Source organism: Pinus tabuliformis, chromosome 3_2 (genome assembly GCF_031772625.1).
Source record: "Pinus tabuliformis cultivar Carrire ecotype Pingquan chromosome 3_2, CPIR1, whole genome shotgun sequence".
NCBI lineage: Eukaryota > Viridiplantae > Streptophyta > Pinopsida > Pinales > Pinaceae > Pinus > Pinus tabuliformis.
The window spans coordinates 841,479,936-841,497,889 of NC_142302.1; the positions used below are offsets into that span (position 1 = coordinate 841,479,936).

General features: G+C 37.7%; 1 protein-coding gene across 1 annotated transcript; it reads right to left on the minus strand.

Annotated features, from left to right (window-relative positions):
• Positions 1 to 3,907: 3,907 nt before the first annotated feature.
• Positions 3,908 to 5,433, minus strand: LOC149183286 (KDEL-tailed cysteine endopeptidase CEP2-like). Its single transcript, XM_089414905.1, has 4 exons — positions 4,944 to 5,433; positions 4,610 to 4,845; positions 4,285 to 4,422; positions 3,908 to 4,178 (listed from the first exon to the last, which is right to left on the minus strand). The coding sequence occupies exons 1-4, from the start codon at positions 5,404 to 5,406 to the stop codon at positions 3,951 to 3,953; spliced, it is 1,065 nt and encodes a 354-aa protein (XP_089271031.1). The 5' UTR covers positions 5,407 to 5,433; the 3' UTR covers positions 3,908 to 3,950.
• Positions 5,434 to 17,954: the final 12,521 nt, after the last annotated feature.

Consider the following 17,954-nt stretch of genomic DNA (forward strand, 5'->3'; position numbering starts at 1 on the left):
TTCTTGAAGGTGGGGGGCTCCACTTGCTCCACATAGTCTCCTCTAAACACATTCTATCAAAAATTTATTTATTTTTTAAAATAACTCTAAATTAAAAAATTAGAAGTAATATAAATGTTTTTATCATTTCATTCTTTTCACACTCATATACATTTTACAAAAAACACAAGAGATTTTCTAATAAAATCTATTTTAATGCATTGCCAATAATAATGCAATACAATAATGTATTCTAAACATTAAACTTTTACAAAATAAATTAATAATATGTTTTACCTATTAAACTTCTATAAAATAAGCTATATTTAATAAAATAAAGTGTAAATCTTCATACTATTGTATCTTATTTTTATTGTTGTAAACTTTTGTCATGGCAATTGCTACAATTCTTCATATTACTGGGATCATGGGAGAAGATGTAATATTACACATCCCTTCTGGTTCATTTTCAAGGTCTCTTAACAATCTAATGTATCCTTGTTCTCCCTAGTCTTCTCCCAAGAGTTCTTGAGTCTCCAAAACTTAATTCCCTTATTTCTTCCCGTAGTTGGGATGCCATATCCAACCAATAAAGCTCCATGATCAATTTCAGATTCACATGAACCAGTAAATATTCCCTGCTTAACAAACAAAATTTGGTTAACTACACTTAGCTAAATTATTTATATCTTATTTATTAATTCTCAACAACAATGTAAAATGTAAAAAATGGTAACCACTTACCCCATATAAGACTGAAAGTCCAGACTTGCCGCAATGAGTACAGATATAGGTTGTTGAGTTACTGCCGCTTTGAGAACTGCTTCATCGTTATCGTCGATTGGTTCCCAGCCATTGATTTCCAATCTATATGAAAACAAAACAACACAATGATTTGATTGTTTATCAAATTATAATAATGTTATTATTATAAATATTATTATTTCATGATATCTAACTTTATTATTATTATAAATATTAATATTTAACAATATCTAACTATCTTGATGCACAAATCCATCTTAGTATTAATCATTAAACCTTGTTATTGTACCTCTGCGAATCGGCATTCCGGTCCCTTAACACCAGTGTAGGGATACCGATCTTCACTGATCAACCTTCCGGTGTCTATTATATATTGGAAGATATCTTCCTCTGACCCTCGGAATCGCAATCATATCTTTGGGGATTGCAATCAAGCCATTGCTGTGCTTTTGTGCTTCTCCATCTTTGTATTCATGTGGAATGTGACCAGGATACCCTCTTTATTTATTTTTTCCCACACCCTTGCTAGTGGGAAAACCATTGAGTCAACCACATTCCTTGCGCCTCACTCCCATTAGAGAAAAATATAAGTCCTTCTTTCTCACCCCATTGGGGAGAAATTGTATATTTTTTAAAATGAAATGAAACTAAAATAAAAAAGGAAAAACTACATAAATGAAATGTACAAGTATGTCTTTTTGTAAGTTTATATGGTATTACCTCACAAAATAGAAATTTCTAGTACATCATTCATCTATCCACTCTCAACAATTTTACAGTAGAATCTGCCCATTGGGAAACCAGATAGTTTTGACCATCTCCCTGTAGAGTAAAATTTAATAATTGCAACATAACTAGAATTTCTTCTGATAATTATAACACAAAAGACTATCAACCATCATAAGTTGGCCATCACTTGTTATTAGAGGCACCATACAACATAAAGCTAAGAAATCTACTGGAAATAAAACTGCATGCATCTCCATGTATAGGGGTGGCCACCCCACCCCCACCATCTAATGTAATTCATTCTTGAAGGTGGGGGGCTCCACTTGCTCCACATAGTCTCCTCTAAACACATTCTATCAAAAATTTATTTATTTTTAAAAATAACTCTAAATTAAAAAATTAGAAGTAATATAAATGTTTTTATCATTTCATTCTTTTCACACTCATATACATTTTACAAAAAACACAAGAGATTTATTAATAAAATCTATTTTAATGCATTGCCAATAATAATGCAATACAATAATGTATTCTAAATATTAAACTTTTACAAAATAAATTAATAATATGTTTTACCTATTAAACTTCTATAAAATAAGATATATTTAATAAAATAAACTGTAAATCTTCATACTATTGTATCTTATTTTTATTGTTGCAAACTTTTGTCATGGCAATTGCTACAATTCTTCATATTACTGGGATCATGGGAGAAGATGTAATATTACACATCCCTTCTGGTTCATTTTCAAGGTCTCTTAACAATCTAATGTATCCTTGTTCTCCCCAGTGTTCTCCCCAAGAGTTCTTGAGTCTCCAAAACTTAATTCCCTTATTTCTTCCCCTACTTGGGATGCCATATCCAACCAATAAAGCTCCATGATCAATTTCTGTCACATAGACCAGTAAATATTCCCTGCTTAACAAACAAAATTTGATTAACTACACTTAGCTAAATTATTTATATCTTTTTAATTAATTCTCAACAACAATGTAAAATGTAAAAAATGGTAACCACTTACCCCATATAAGACTGAAAGTCCAGACTTGCGGCAATGGGTACAAATATAGGTTGTTGAGTTACTGCCGCTTTGAGAACTGCTTCATCGTTATCGTCGATTGGTTCCCAGCCATTAATAGCTACTGCTGGATTTCCAATCTATATCAAAACAAAACAACACAACGATTTGATTGTTTATCAAATTATAATAATGTTATTATTATAAATATTATTATTTCATGATATCTACGTTTATTATTATTATAAATATTAATATTTAACAATATCTAACTATCTTGATGCACAAATCCATCTTAGTATTAGTCATTAAACCTTGTTATTGTACCTCTGCCAATCGGCATTCCGGCCCCTTAACATCAGTGTAGGGATACCGATCTTCACTGATCAACCCTCCGGTGTCTATTATATATTGGAAGATATCTTCGTCTGACCCTCCGGAATCGCAATCATATCTTTGGGGATTGCAATCAAGCGATTGCTGGGCTTTTGTGCTTCTCCATCTTTATATTCATGTGGAATGTGACCAGGCTACCCTCTTTATTTATTTTTTCCCACACCTTTGCTAGTGGGAAAATCATTGAGTCAACCACATTCCTTGCGCCTCACTCCCATTGGAGAAAAATATAAGTCCTTCTTTCTCACCCCATTGGGGAGAAATTGTATATTTTTTAAAATGAAATGAAACAAAAATAAGAAAGGAAAAACTACATAAATGAAATGTACACGTATGTCTTTTTGTAAGCTTATATGGTATTACCTCACAAAATAGAAATTTCTAGTACATCATTCATCTATCCACTCTCAACAATTTTACAATAGAATCTGCCCATTGGGAAACCAGATAGTTTTGACCATCTCCCTGTAGAGTAAAATTTAATAATTGCAACATAACTAGAATTTCTTCTGATAATTATAACACAAAAGACTATCAACGATCATAAGTTGGCCATCACATGTTATTAGAGGCACCATACAACATAAAGCTAAGAAATCTACTGGAAATAAAACTGCATGCATCTCCATGTATAGGGGTGGCCACCCCACCCCCACCATCTAATGTAATTCATTCTTGAAGGTGGGGGGCTCCACTTGCTCCACATAGTGTCCTCTAAACACATTCTATCAAAAATTTATTTATTTTTGAAAATAACTCTAAATTAAAAAATTAGAAGTAATATAAATGTTTTTATCATTTCATTCTTTTCACACTCATATACATTTTACAAAAAAGACAAGAGATTTTCTAATAAAATCTATTTTAATGCATTGCCAATAATAATGCAATACAATAATGTATTCTAAACATTAAACTTTTACAAAATAAATTAATAATATGTTTTACCTATTAAACTTCTATAAAATAAGCTATATTTAATAAAATAAACTGTAAATCTTCATACTATTGTATCTTATTTTTCTTGTTGCAAACTTTTGTCATGGCAATTGCTACAATTCTTCATATTACTGGGATCATGGGAGCAGATGTAATATTACACATCCCTTCTGGTTCATTTTCAAGGTCTCTTAACAATCTAATATATCCTTGTTCTCCCCAGTGTTCTCCCCAAGAATTCTTGAGTCTCCAAAACTTAATTCCCTTATTTCTTCCTGTAGTTGGGATGCCATATCCAACCAATAAAGCTCCATGATCAATTTCTGTGTTACATGGACCAGTAAATATTCCCTGATTAACAAACAAAATTTGGTTAACTACACTTAGCTAAATTATTTATATCTTTTTTATTAATTCTCAAAAACAATGTAAAATGTTAAAAATGGTAACCACTTACCTCCGTATAATGCTGAAAGTCCACACTTGCGGCAATTGGTACAGATATAGGTTGATGAGTTACTGCCTCTTTGAGAACTGCTTCATCGTTATCGTCGATATTTCGCCAGCCATTAATAGCTGCTGCTGGATTTCCAATCTATATCAAAACAAAACAACACAATGATTTGATTGTTTATCCAATTATAATAATGTTATTATTATAAATATTATTATTTCATGATATCTAACATTATTATTATTATAAATATTAATATTTAACAATATCTAACTATCTTGATGCACAAATCCATCTTAGTATTAATCATTAAAACTTGTTATTGTACCTCTGAGAATCGGCATGGCCCTTTGAAACCCTGATAGGGATACCGATATTCAGTGATCAACCCTCCGGTCTGTATTATATATTCGAAGATAGCGTCAGCGTGCCCTCCGATATCGCAATCATAGCCCGAGGGATTGCAATCTAGGGATTGCTGCGCTGATAGGCTAAGCAAATTGCCTGTTCTGAGAAAGTGGATGCCCTCTACAGCGGCTGCAGTGTAAAATGCCCAACAAGCACCTGCAAGGCCAAAAAAAAACAGTATGCACGAGACACCAGGGAAAAAATGCCCAACAACTACCATTCGAAATTGAAATTATTTCTCTCATAATACATACCGCAGTCGCCTTGATCCTTCACAGGCGATACCGCTCCCCTACGCCTCCAATCAAAAGACGCTGGCAACCTGTTCAAGTTCTGGGACGTGAATGATACATTCTTCAGTCCCCTTCTCTTGAGTTTCTCCATCCCTTGCATGTTCATCGGTTTAAAGTACATTGCTCTGAATTCTTCGTGACTCAGATCCGCAAATTTATTCAATCCAAGTCTGTACGTAAGATTCTTTTTATTCACAGAGTCTATGTATTTCACATTGCTCTTAAATATTTCGAATCGTTCATCAGATGCATTTCTCGGGGTGCGTTGCCGAGGCCGCCAGTTATGATAAAGGAGTCGCAGACTTTCTTCAGACTCGAGGTCTTTGTCTGTAAATCCAGGAGACTTGCGGGTTGCATTCACTGATAAAGCCCACAAGGCTGCCAGCACCAGAAACAGAAACAGAAACAGAACCGCCCTTGCCATTACTAAACAACAATAATTCACACAAGTACGCCCACAAATAATGTGAATTGGTGGAGATAAACTGGAAGAGGATCTCGTTATATAGTAACTACGACCGAGTGTAATCCAATGACATCATTAGTGGCGTGAAATATTATTGGTTCAAATTACATATCTCCATCTAATAAGTCAATGATTATGTTGGGATTTTTGTTCTAAATAAGATTTTAATAGAGATAAAAATATTTAATTAAATTTGGAATCTTACATTTTAATCAAATTAATTAATTTAATAAAAGTCAACTATAACTTTTACCAATAATAACATTTATTTAAGTTTAGAATCTTATATCCTAGTCAAATTAATTAATGAAATAAAAATCAATTATAAGTTCTTTTATTTTTAATAATTTAAATTTGATGAAAAAAATTGAAAAACATAAAAATGTTTTAGAAAATTATATAAATATTCACATGAATAGAATAGGCATGTAAGCTTATATAGGGAACATAACATTATTGTAAAATTAAGAAATATTATTTGTTACATATCTCCATCTAATAAGTCAATGACTATGTTGGGATTCTTTTTCTAAATGAGATTTTAATACAGATAAAAATATTTAATTAAGTTTGGAATCCTACAATTTAATCAAATTAATTAATGTAACAAAAGCCAACTACAACTTTTACCAATAATAACATTTAATTAAGTTTAGAATCTTATATCCTAATCAAATTAATTAATGAAGTAAAAATCAATTATAAGTTGTTTTATTTTTGATAATTTATATTTGATGAAGAAAATTGAAAACATAAAAATGTTTTAGAAAATTATATAAATATTCACATGAATAGAATAGGCATGTAAGCTTATATAGGGAGCATAACATTATTGTAAAATTAAGAAATATTATTTGTTACATATCTCCATCTAATAAGTCAATGACTATGTTGGGATTCTTTTTCTAAATGAGATTTTAATACAGATAAAAATATTTAATTAAGTTTGGAATCTTACATTTTAATCAAATTAATTAATGTAACAAAAGCCAACTACAACTTTTACCAATAATAACATTTAATTAAGTTTAGAATCTTATATCCTAATCAAATTAATTAATGAAGTAAAAATCAATTATAAGTTGTTTTATTTTTAATAATTTATATTTGATGAAGAAAATTGAAAAACATAAAAATGTTTTAGAAAATTATATAAATATTCACATGAATAGAATAGGCATGTAAGCTTATATAGGGAGCATAACATTATTGTAAAATTAAGAAATATTATTTGTTACATATCTCCATCTAATAAGTCAATGACTATGTTGGGATTCTTTTTCTAAATGAGATTTTAATACAGATAAAAATATTTAATTAAGTTTGGAATCTTACATTTTAATCAGATTAATTAATGTAACAAAAGCCAACTACAACTTTTACCAATAATAACATTTAATTAAGTTTAGAATCTTATATCCTAATCAAATTAATTAATGAAGTAAAAATCAATTATAAGTTGTTTTATTTTTAATAATTTATATTTGGTGAAGAAAATTGAAAAACATAAAAATGTTTTAGAAAATTATATAAATATTCACATGAATAGAATAGGCATGTAAGCTTATATAGGGAGCATAACATTATTGTAAAATTAATAAATATTATTTATTTGTTACATATCTCCATCTAATAAATCAATGACTATGTTGAGATTTGCAGATTCTTCTTATTCACAGAATCGATGTATTTCACATCTTCTTTAAATATTACGAATCGGTGGGCATGCCGCTTATCATAAAGGAGTGGCAAACTTTCTTCAGACTTGTTGTGGTCACCAACAACCCCCCTTCTTCACTTGACATTAGCAATAACGTCAAGCAAAGAGGGGACCCTGAACAAAAATCCCAAAAAATATTTTTTAAAGTTTTTGTATTTCTCTCCCTAAGGCTTAAATCGAATCGCAAAGAAAGGCTGAAGCATTGCTCGAGCACGAAAAGCAAGACTGCGAAGGAGCGATGCGAAGTTCATCACGTCGCATACATCACACGCACCCCTTTAAAAGAAGACCTTCGAGAAATGCCGATCGCCGATATGCGATATCGCAAATCGCAAGCATCGCGCTATACGGCATAACCATTAAACAAAATTTGCGATATCTGCGATGGCAGCGATTTGCGATCTGCGATCTGAAAAGACTTATCACACGATAAACCCAGGATTAAGTGCGCGCCTTGAAGGAATTTAATGACCGCATGCTTGAGTATCTAGGAATGATTGCATTACATTTATCGAAGAGTCAAGTCATGATGAATGTCAGGGTTATGCATTCATTAGAGATTAATACTTTCACGTCAAATCTTTTCATTTCCCTTCTTCTTTGCGTAGACTACAAGACACACAACTAATATAAGTTTATATGCAGGAAACATCTGAGGGAAAGAGGAAAGCGCAAATCAGATAGTAAAGAGAGAATGCCTCCGCAAACGGATGCCGCATGCAGTAGAACCGCGGATTCCAGACTATCAGCCAACCGGCACTGATGAAATTAGAGTATTCAGGACTCAGAGTCAAAGGCGCACAAAAGCAGCGTGTTCAGAAAAGATCCTGAAGCTCAGACTTGGTAAAGCAGAGAAAGAAGCGCATGAGAGGGAAGACGCTTCAGGAAAAACTGGAACAAAGAACGGAAACAATTCTTAAAACAGGGGGATGTCCATACAGCACGACTCCTAACCCACTCAGTCATTCGCACGACCGGAAACCAAAAACAGCAACAGCAAAATCTGTTCGAGAAGAACCTGGGTTATGCTAAGTATACACGTGGCGAATACACCCAGCTAGAGAAAGGTTTTCGAAACTATCTTCTGGTCTGCCGGAAGGAAGTGCCAGCTCCTGTTATTTCCACTTTTATCTCCAGAGCGAAAGAAGAAAGCGGCCAGCCGACTCTTCCCAGGAAAACGTTGCACTGTTGACAGCACTAAAGAGAATATACAGAAACGGTCAGAAATTAGATTTTAAGTTTAGAAATAAAGTTGCTTTTAGTGAAAGGGCGGTCATTTGAAGCCGATTCCCTAATTTCATGTAATTAAGATTGATTAGTTAGTAGTATTTAACCCTTCTCATGGTTTTTGGAGAAGGGTCCGGAAATCTGTCAAAAAACTTATCCTCAGAACATGCACTTCTGCACCCTGAGAGGAGGTTTTTGATGAATAGATGGATCAAGATTTATTTATGTTTGCATTTTAATATCTGTTACTGATGTTGCACTTCTGTACTCTTAGCAGATGTTAGAACAAGTAGAAATAAATCATTATTACTTGAAGTTTATTGGTGAAGTTAGTCATAAATGGTACTTTTATCTCTTGACTAGATTCTGCTAGTATGCCTAAAGTGATATGTAGCTGAGTTCTTTATATGTTATTGTATGAATGTTTGCATTACCATTTGGCACTTCTGTACGGTGGGATCATTTAATCATGCTTATCATATAGAACACTGATTATGCGATATGTTGTTCACAACTATTTTGCCTAACTTCTTATGCAGAATGGTTTATCTTTATTGGTTTATATTCTGATATCAGTTGAATGATCTTTATTACCAGCTGCTGTTAGAAATCTTTCTAGATCGCATAAACAAAAGAAAAACACCCCAGGTTAGCATAGATCAGATGTATTTCTCTTCATTAGATTACATTAACATAGAGTTAGTTTAGCAGTTAGAATCGAGACTAGTTTAGAAAAATCTCTAGATTAATATCATCAAACTCTACGCACACACACACCCATCACATTGGGAAACTGGTCCCATTACCCCCATTCGGACCTGCTATTCCAAATGGGCAAGGAGCCGCGAACTAGGTTCCGAACCGGGTGGGTATCCCCCTTGTTGTTGACCCGACTTCGGGCCCCTCAACATTTCTGGCGCTAGAAGGATGGCCGAGCTATGAATGGCGCATAATTCAAAATTCAAATACCATTCTAAGAGCAAATCACCCTCACCAACTTCCCCGACTTCCCCGGTACGACTAAACTCGGAACTGGAAGTCGCTCGGACATCCACCGCTACTATACATCCCGATACATCAGAACAACTTATTGTCGATCCCCCTGAAGTTCAAACCTTGATCCGTAAACTCCAGGGATTCTCTATTTTTAACCAGAAATCTGATAAATCTAAAGGCAGCTTGACTTCGCAATACAACCCTGCTCATCCCCTGACCCGATTGAAGAGTGAAAAGTTCGGCATTCAGCCAACTGAAATCCCTCTCCCCACTAGGAAAAGAGCAAGGAAAGCACTTCAAGAGTCTGACAGAGAGACTCTTTCATCCACCTCGTCCATTTCAACTCCCTCTCCGCGAAGTCAACCACCCACATCTCCACCTCAAATCACTCATCCATCTTCCGCAACCCTTCCTCCACAATCGTCAAAGATCGTAACATCTCTATCTTCTCAACCTCGAAGATCATCTTCTGCACTTTTATTAACCAGCAACTCAGCGATGGCACAATCTCCATGGAACAACCCTGGGGCGGTTTTAATGCCTCCACCCCTGAGTCCAATACCTGCACATCCTGAGAAGTGGTTACCAAAGTTCAATCCAGAAACTGGAATGCTAGCTGAAGAACATATCAATAATTTCATGCTTTCTGTTAATCTCAACGGGGCCACCAACGAAGATGCCGTGGTCCGACTCTTCCCCTATACGATGCAAGGGACAGCCGGGTCATGGTACTTTTCGCTACCCTCCGGATCTATCACCAGCTGGGATATTTTTCAAAATCAATTTCTCACCAAATTCGGCGATGATAGATCGACAGCGACACTGATCAACGATCTGTCCAATCTTAAAGCTGAGGCTAGGGAACCCATTAAAGATTTTAACTTACGGTTCAACAAGATCCTCAATAAAATCCCCGCTGCTTCCCAGCCCAGCGAGGAGGTAAGATGCGAATGGTACATCACGGCCTTACCTTCAAACTTGGCCATCTTCGTAGATAGGGCAAGCAAGACAACCTTAGTTGAAAACTTGGCTGAGGCATTGGCAGTTGAAAGATGCGTAGTAGCCCTAGAAAAGAGATCTACAATCGAAGAGCGTAAATCTAAGAAAATCTCTTTCAAAGAAGAAACCAAGAAGAAGCAAACGAAGGATCCTTTCGACATGGAAGGATTACAAAAAGTCTTGAAATCCATGTCTAATGAGATGATTGACATAAGAAAGCAAGTAGGAGAATCGTCCCCAAGAAAGCCTTTTAGGAATTTCAAAAGAAATCCCCCTATGGAGACGAAGCCACCCAACGTGGTCTCAAATGTGGAATCTGAAGAAGAAGAAGAAGAGAGCACCATCGAAACGCAGACCCACGACGAAGAAGTGGTGGAACTGCAAGGAATGTGGGATTTCATCCTCCCACAAGAGGAAGATCAAGAAGCACTTCCGGTTAGCACACGAAGCAGAAATCAACTTGATCCTCCCCAGACTACCCCAAAACAGAAGGGCGCAAGCCCTCCAGCAAAAGAAAAGGTCGCAACAAAGAAGACAACCCATAAAGCGACCTCATTTAGTCCAGTCCAATCAGAGCAATCGCCTCCATCAAAGACACTAATAGTGTCGGATGAAATGGAGTATAACATCATCGACGACATGAAGAAGACTAGGGCTAATATCACCCTGTACGAGTTGAGCAAATTGAAACACCAACAGAAGATCATGATGAAAGAGTTACACGCCGTACCTACTGCACCTCTAGCTACAGCTATAGCTTCCCATAATATAGGAAGACCCCCAATCAACGCGATCAATAAAATCGATCCAAATGACATTTCTTTGATTGGAGGGAGGTCTAGATCTCACACTCCTCCTTTCCTCCTCACTTATGAGATCTTTAACAGAAACGTGCATAACTGCTTGGTTGATTCTAGTGCTTCAACCAATATTCTACCCAAGTCAATATGTGCCAAACTTAATGTTCAACCGCAAAAATCCGCAGTGCGCATAGTTCAACTTGATCGATCACAAGTCGAAGTGATAGGCGAACTTAATCAAGTGAACATAAGACTGTCGTCCAACCCCAAGGTATGCCAGGTCATCGATATTCTAGTTGCTGACATCCCCGAATTTTATGGTCTAATTCTTAGCAGGGATTGGTCCGAGAAGCTCCACGGATACTTTTCGACTGACTGGTCACACATGTGGTTACCCTTCAACGGGAAGCCAAATCAAATAAAGGTTGAACGAGAACTGCACCAAAAGTACATAGTGACGGATTTGGAGGGAGAGAACGAAGCCATAGCATACAACAGCAGCATCATAGGCAACTACTCGGTAGACTCTTTCCTTGGAAATTTCAATGCTCACATATCACCATATTTAGAAAATTCAGTCGTGTCCCAAGTAGAAAACTTTTCTCAGACTAATGATTCAAAATGTGTTAGTTTCTGAGATAACCCTGTAAATACTTCTTTATTTTTGAAATTATATTTTGATGGCTCTAAGTCCAATGAGGGAGCGGGAGCAGGATGCGTCTTGATTAGCCCGGATGGAAATAAGACCATGCTCACATCCAGGCTGGAGTTCGATTGCACGAACAACACAGCGGAATACGAAGCCTTGGTGCAAGGCCTATACAAAGCAATCGGCTGCAACGTCAAATATCTTCAAGTCTTTGGAGATTCCGAGATCGTCGTCAAACAGGTACGTAACACCATACACTGCTTGTCTAGTCATTTAAAGCACTATCAATCTTTAGTGCAAGATCTCACTGCGCATTTTACAACATTCAATATTTCATCAATCCCAAGACTTCACAATGCAAGCGCAGACCTGCTAGCAAACGTAGCCTCCAGACTCATCCCCTCCGAAGAATTTAGTCCAGATAGGTTTTCCATAGAATTAATTTTGAAACCGTCTACCCTGACAACATCACCAACTGGAGAGTATTCAACGACGACCCAGACATCGTAAGTTTCCTTACCTCTGAAGGATCCTACTCAAACCAGATAATCGACGAGGACTATCATGACCACCAAATACAACAAAATGGCACTGATAATGCTATACCCAAATCAGTGGTCAAATTAGAAGATTTGTATGACTTAAAAAGTCGGTTCAAAAGGTCACCTAACGCCAAACTTTACAGTTCAACTCTGAACTACGAATTAGTGAACATAGGAACCGAAGAGAAACCCCAAAACGTCAATCTAGGCCAAGGCCTGGCTCCTGAAGAAAAGTCAGCATACATCCATCTTCTACGACAGTACAAAAACGTCTTTGCCTGGAACTACGATGAGCTGAAAACTTATAACACTTCTATCATTCAGCACACTATCCCTATGATTGACAACGAGAAACCCGTCCAACAGAAGCTCAGGAAAATCCACCCCAACCTGGAAAATCAGATAAAAACTGAGCTGAATAAGTTGTTGAGAGCCAGAATAATTTTCCCGGTCAGACATTCCAAATGGGTATCCAATATGGTACCTGTTAGGAAGAAAAACGGAGATATTAGAATCTGCATCGACTTCCGGAATGTCAACAAAACCTGTCAGAAAGACAATTTTCCCCTCCCACCTATGGAGCAAATATTACAGGCTGTAGCAGGCTCGGAATTGATGTCTTTCCTAGATGGATTTTCAGGATATAATCAAGTGCTGGTACACCCAGACGATCAGCTAAAAACCACCTTCCGAACTAAATGGGGTACCTACGCGTATCAGAAGATGTCGTTCGGTCTGATCAACGCCGGCGCTACTTTTCAAAGAGCTATGGACATTGCGTTCAAAGGGTTAGTCAATAAATCAGTAGTGATTTACCTCGATGATATAACTGTGTACTCCAAGAACCAAAGCGACCATCTCAAAGATTTGAAGCAAATCTTTCAAAGATGTTTAAGGTATGGAATCTCGCTTAACCCGAAGAAATCTTTTTTCGCGTTGAGTGAAGGAAAATTGCTAGGGTTCATAGTGTCCAAATCGGGCATTCACATTGAACCTAACAGAATCAAAGAAATTGCCGAGATATCCATGCCCCATAACAAAAAGACCATGCAATCTTTCCTAGGACAGATCAATTTTGTGAAAAGATTTGTCCCAGATTTTTCACGTATTATTTCTCCTTTACAAAAAATGATAAAAAAGAATTCAAACTTTAAATGGGGTCTAGACGAGCACAAAGCGTTTAACTTAATCAAACAAGCCATCATCAACGCTCCATCCCTAGCAACCCCAAATTTTTCAGAACCATTCATCTTATACACGTTTGCCTCAGAAAATTCTTATGCTGCGATCTTGACCCAGGCAAACCAAGAAAAGGCAGAAGCCCCAATCGCATTCTTTAGCTCAAACTTACAAGGTGCTGAGCTGAAATATTCGGACGTAGAGAAACATGCGTATGCCATTTTCAAAGCGGTCAAATATTTTAGACCCTTCTTGCTAAAGGCCCATACCAAGGTCATAGTACCATTCCCAGCGGTAAGAAACCTCCTGATTCAGAAAGACGTGGGTGAAAAGAGAGCGAATTGGATCACCACCTTGCAAGAATACGACCTCGAAATCAAGCCGGCACACATCGTAAGAGGCCAAGGCTTCTGCAAGATGTTAGCCGGAGCATCGCAAATCCCCGAAGAATCGCCTGAAGAGGTACACACGTATGAGGTAAGCCTAAACTGTTGAAAAGTGTGCAACAAGAAATTCTTGTTGAGATTGCAACAAGATGATGGAGCTTAGTGAAAAGAGTCGCCTTCACTAAGTGGGCCCGTAGGCTATTTTTGGCGCAAGTCTATTTTAGACTATGTCTATTTTTAGACATATGGATCATGTCTATGTTTATGGATGATTGATCAAGTTGGGAAAAATAGATGGACTTCTATTTTTGATGAAAGTGTGAGTGATCACAGTGTGAGTGATCAAAGTCTATTTTTAGACTGGCTGTCAAAAATAGAAAAGTCAAATATTATTATCTCACAATAATATTTGGACTATAAACTTGATCTTATTCTCTTGGAGCACTTCAGTTTGAGCTACAGAGGTGGCACATGCAGCTGTCAGAAGGAAATACGCTTTTCTTATGAGTCAGTTGAGTTGTTGCATGCATGACTTCAGTTAGAACTCAAGTGAGTTGAGTTTAGTGGACTGGAGGTACAGTTGATGGAGTTGTGTTCAGTTTGACTTAGTTAAACTAGTTGTAGTTAGTCTAACTGCAGATAGACTAATGATGAGTTGTTAAACTAATTATTAACTCATAATACAACTAAAGAATACATCAGTTAACTCAGTTGCATGTCAGTGCATGTTCAGTTCAACAGGGACAAGTGGTAGAGAATCAGATTGCTATCAGTTGTGACTATAGTTGTGCATCAAATCTTGCACAATCAAGGGATTGAGTATGCCAATGAGTTTGCTCACGTATTTGGCCCACATTTTAGCCTTTTCTCACGTCCACAAAGAGTGAGTGACTATTTTGCAGGTGAAAAACGAGTTTGGGAAGCTATTCTCATCAGTTCTTGAGCAGGTATTGAGCAGTGGAGGCAGGCAAGCAGCGGGGGAGATTTGGAGATCAAATCTGAGCTGTATTGTGTGTAACAGGTAGAGATACTTGTGAGAAGTATTATGCTGTGTAATGTTACATGACTCAATCAATATAATATACAGATAGTGTGGGGTTTTTAGCGAGATGCTTTCCCCGGGATACATACTGTGTTTATGAGTTTGATTGATGCTTCTATGTGTGCCTATGAATGTTTCTGCTTCTGTAAATTGATGATCAACGTAGAGGAGATTATGTATTATACATGTTCCGCTTATAATTGTATGATCAGGATAATCTCTGTGAATATGTGTTAAATTATTGAAAATTTCTACATGGTATCGAAGCAGCTTGATTTGTAGAAGAGATTTTTACAGGATATCAAGCGAGGATTGATCATCAGATCCACTATTCAGGAAGTGTTTACATTCTATTTCTCTAGGCAGAGCCTGTAATCGGGCCAGGTAGCCTCTAGATTCATCCTTCCTTTGGAAGGTGAAATATCTGGTGAAAGCCCATACAGTCAATCTCTGTACGAGAAATATTTTGTACTCACGAATTCTAGATCGGAAACGGTTGAGTTTTTGTGCTGGTGGAATTCGAATTTAATTCCAAAGCAAGAGTAAAACTCAGAAACATTCAGTTTGAGAATGGAGATAGTATGCCCCAGTATCTCACGAGGTTCACTCAGTGTCAAGATGAGATGGGAAGTGTGGGGGTTACTGTTGATGATGAGGATGGTGAGTCTAGGACACCTTGACCTTCCTAAGAGTTGGCATAGCTACCAGGACTCGGTGAATGGAAGGGAGAAACTGCCAAATTGGGAACGACCATGGTCGGATTTGATGCAGGAGGAGATTAGATGGAGCACCAGAGATGGTTCTTCATCCATGCAGGATGAGGAGAACTATGCCTTAGCGAGTAAGGCGAGGAAGGGGAAGGGGAAGGTTTCTCTTTCCGAATCCAGTTCTTCCAATGATGGGAAGAAGGTTGACAAGGTGAAGGTGAGATGCTTTCGTTGTCATGATTTGGGTCATTATGCTACTAATTGCCCAAAGAAGAAGTCCAAGAAGGGATCCGGGGAAGGATCTGAAGGTGAGGCAGCCTCACTTGCTTCACAGTTTGAGTTGGACTTCACACTCTTCGCATGCATCGTTTCATCCATGGTGGGAAGTGGTTGGTTTCTTGACAGTGGAGCTTCTTTCCACATGACCGGTGACAAAAGTTTGTTCAGTACTTTGGAGGAGAAAGATCTCCAGATACTCATAGGGATGGGTAATGATGAGAAGTATAGTGTCTCAGGTGTAGGCACAGTTATTTTTCAGAGGGAGCATGGAGCTCGCCTTACCTTGACCGATGTCAAGTATGTACCAGGACTGAAGAGAAACTTGGTGTCGATCGCGATGTTGGAAGACAGAGGATATGATGTGGTCTTTAGTAAGGGAAAGGTTTTCCTTAGACACATCATCGCTAGACAGGTGAAGCAGATTGGTTCACGGGTCAAGAACCTATATGCTCTTGAGGTTCAAGATGCATGCAAAGCCTTGAGCAGCAAGGCAACTGATGGAGACTTGGTGGTTGAGAGGGAGCGTATATTACCTCTCAACATGCAGAGCCAGAAGAAGTCTCAGACGATTGTGGAGGAGCCACGATTGGTGCAGCAGCTTCAGGAGATTGTGGAGGAGCCACAACAGGGGAAGGTGAGAGGAGATTGAGTAGAGACATCTACTCATCCAGAGACCTCCAGTAGGGGGGAACTTCAAGCCAGGTGGGCTGAGGGATCGCATGCAGCCATACCTCCAGGTAGGAGGTGGGGTGATGCGGATTGATCATCCCAAGGAGGAGGGGCAGGATCCTTCAGTTACCCAACCTCTTGGATGAGACCTTGCTACGGGAGCCCCAGATGTGTAGTAGCAGGAACTGACTGATTGGGTAGAGACAGATGCGGATGGAGCAGCAGAGAGAGCGACAGTGCAGGGAATCCCAGGACAGTGCATAGCTAGCAGGCTGTAGCAATGCGAGAGGCACAAGTGTTTTGCACAGTGCTAGGTGGCACAGAGAGGTGTGCAATGGTGCGAGAGGCATGGAGATGTTGCAGTAGCGCAGATGTCAGAGAGGGAGCACTTGTCAGCAGCAGGTAGAGCTTCAGCATCAGAGGATATTTCTATCCCAACAGGGAGGTCAGTTGGGAGGTGCAGTGCGGATGCAATGCTGGGAGATAGAACCAGCAGCAGCACAGATGCAGTCAGAGATCAAAGTGACAGAGGCTAGAGCAGTCAGATACTGAAGAGCACAGAGATGCAGAGTTTCAGTCGACAGAGGCAATAGCAGTCAGAGACTTTGATGACAGAGCAAGTCAACCAGCCAGATGTGTTGCATGGAGAACATTCCAGAGTTACAGGATCGGGTTTGAGAGGAAGCCTTTCTTGTTGAGAGGGAGTGTTGAAAAGTGTGCAACAAGAGATTCTTGTTGAGATTGCAACAAGATGATGGAGCTTAGTGAAAAGAGTCGCCTTCACTAAGTGGGCCCGCAGGCTATTTTTGGCGCAAGTCTATTTTTAGACTATGTCTATTTTTAGACATATGGATCATGTCTATGTTTATGGATGATTGATCAAGTTGGGAAAAATAGATGGACTTCTATTTTTGATGAAAGTGTGAGTAATCACAGTGTGAGTGATCAAAGTCTATTTTTAGACTGGCTGTCAAAAATAGAAAAGTCAAATATTATTATCTCACAATAATATTTGGACTATAAACTTGATCTTATTCTCTTGGAGCACTTCAGTTTGAGCTACAGAGGTGGCACATGCAGCTGTCAGAAGGAAATACGCTTTTCTTATGAGTCAGTTGAGTTGTTGCATGCATGACTTCAGTTAGAACTCAAGTGAGTTGAGTTTAGTGGACTGGAGGTACAGTTGATGGAGTTGTGTTCAGTTTGACTTAGTTAAACTAGTTGTAGTTAGTCTAACTACAGATAGACTAATGATGAGTTGTTAAACTAATTATTAACTCATAATACAACTAAAGAATACATCAGTTAACT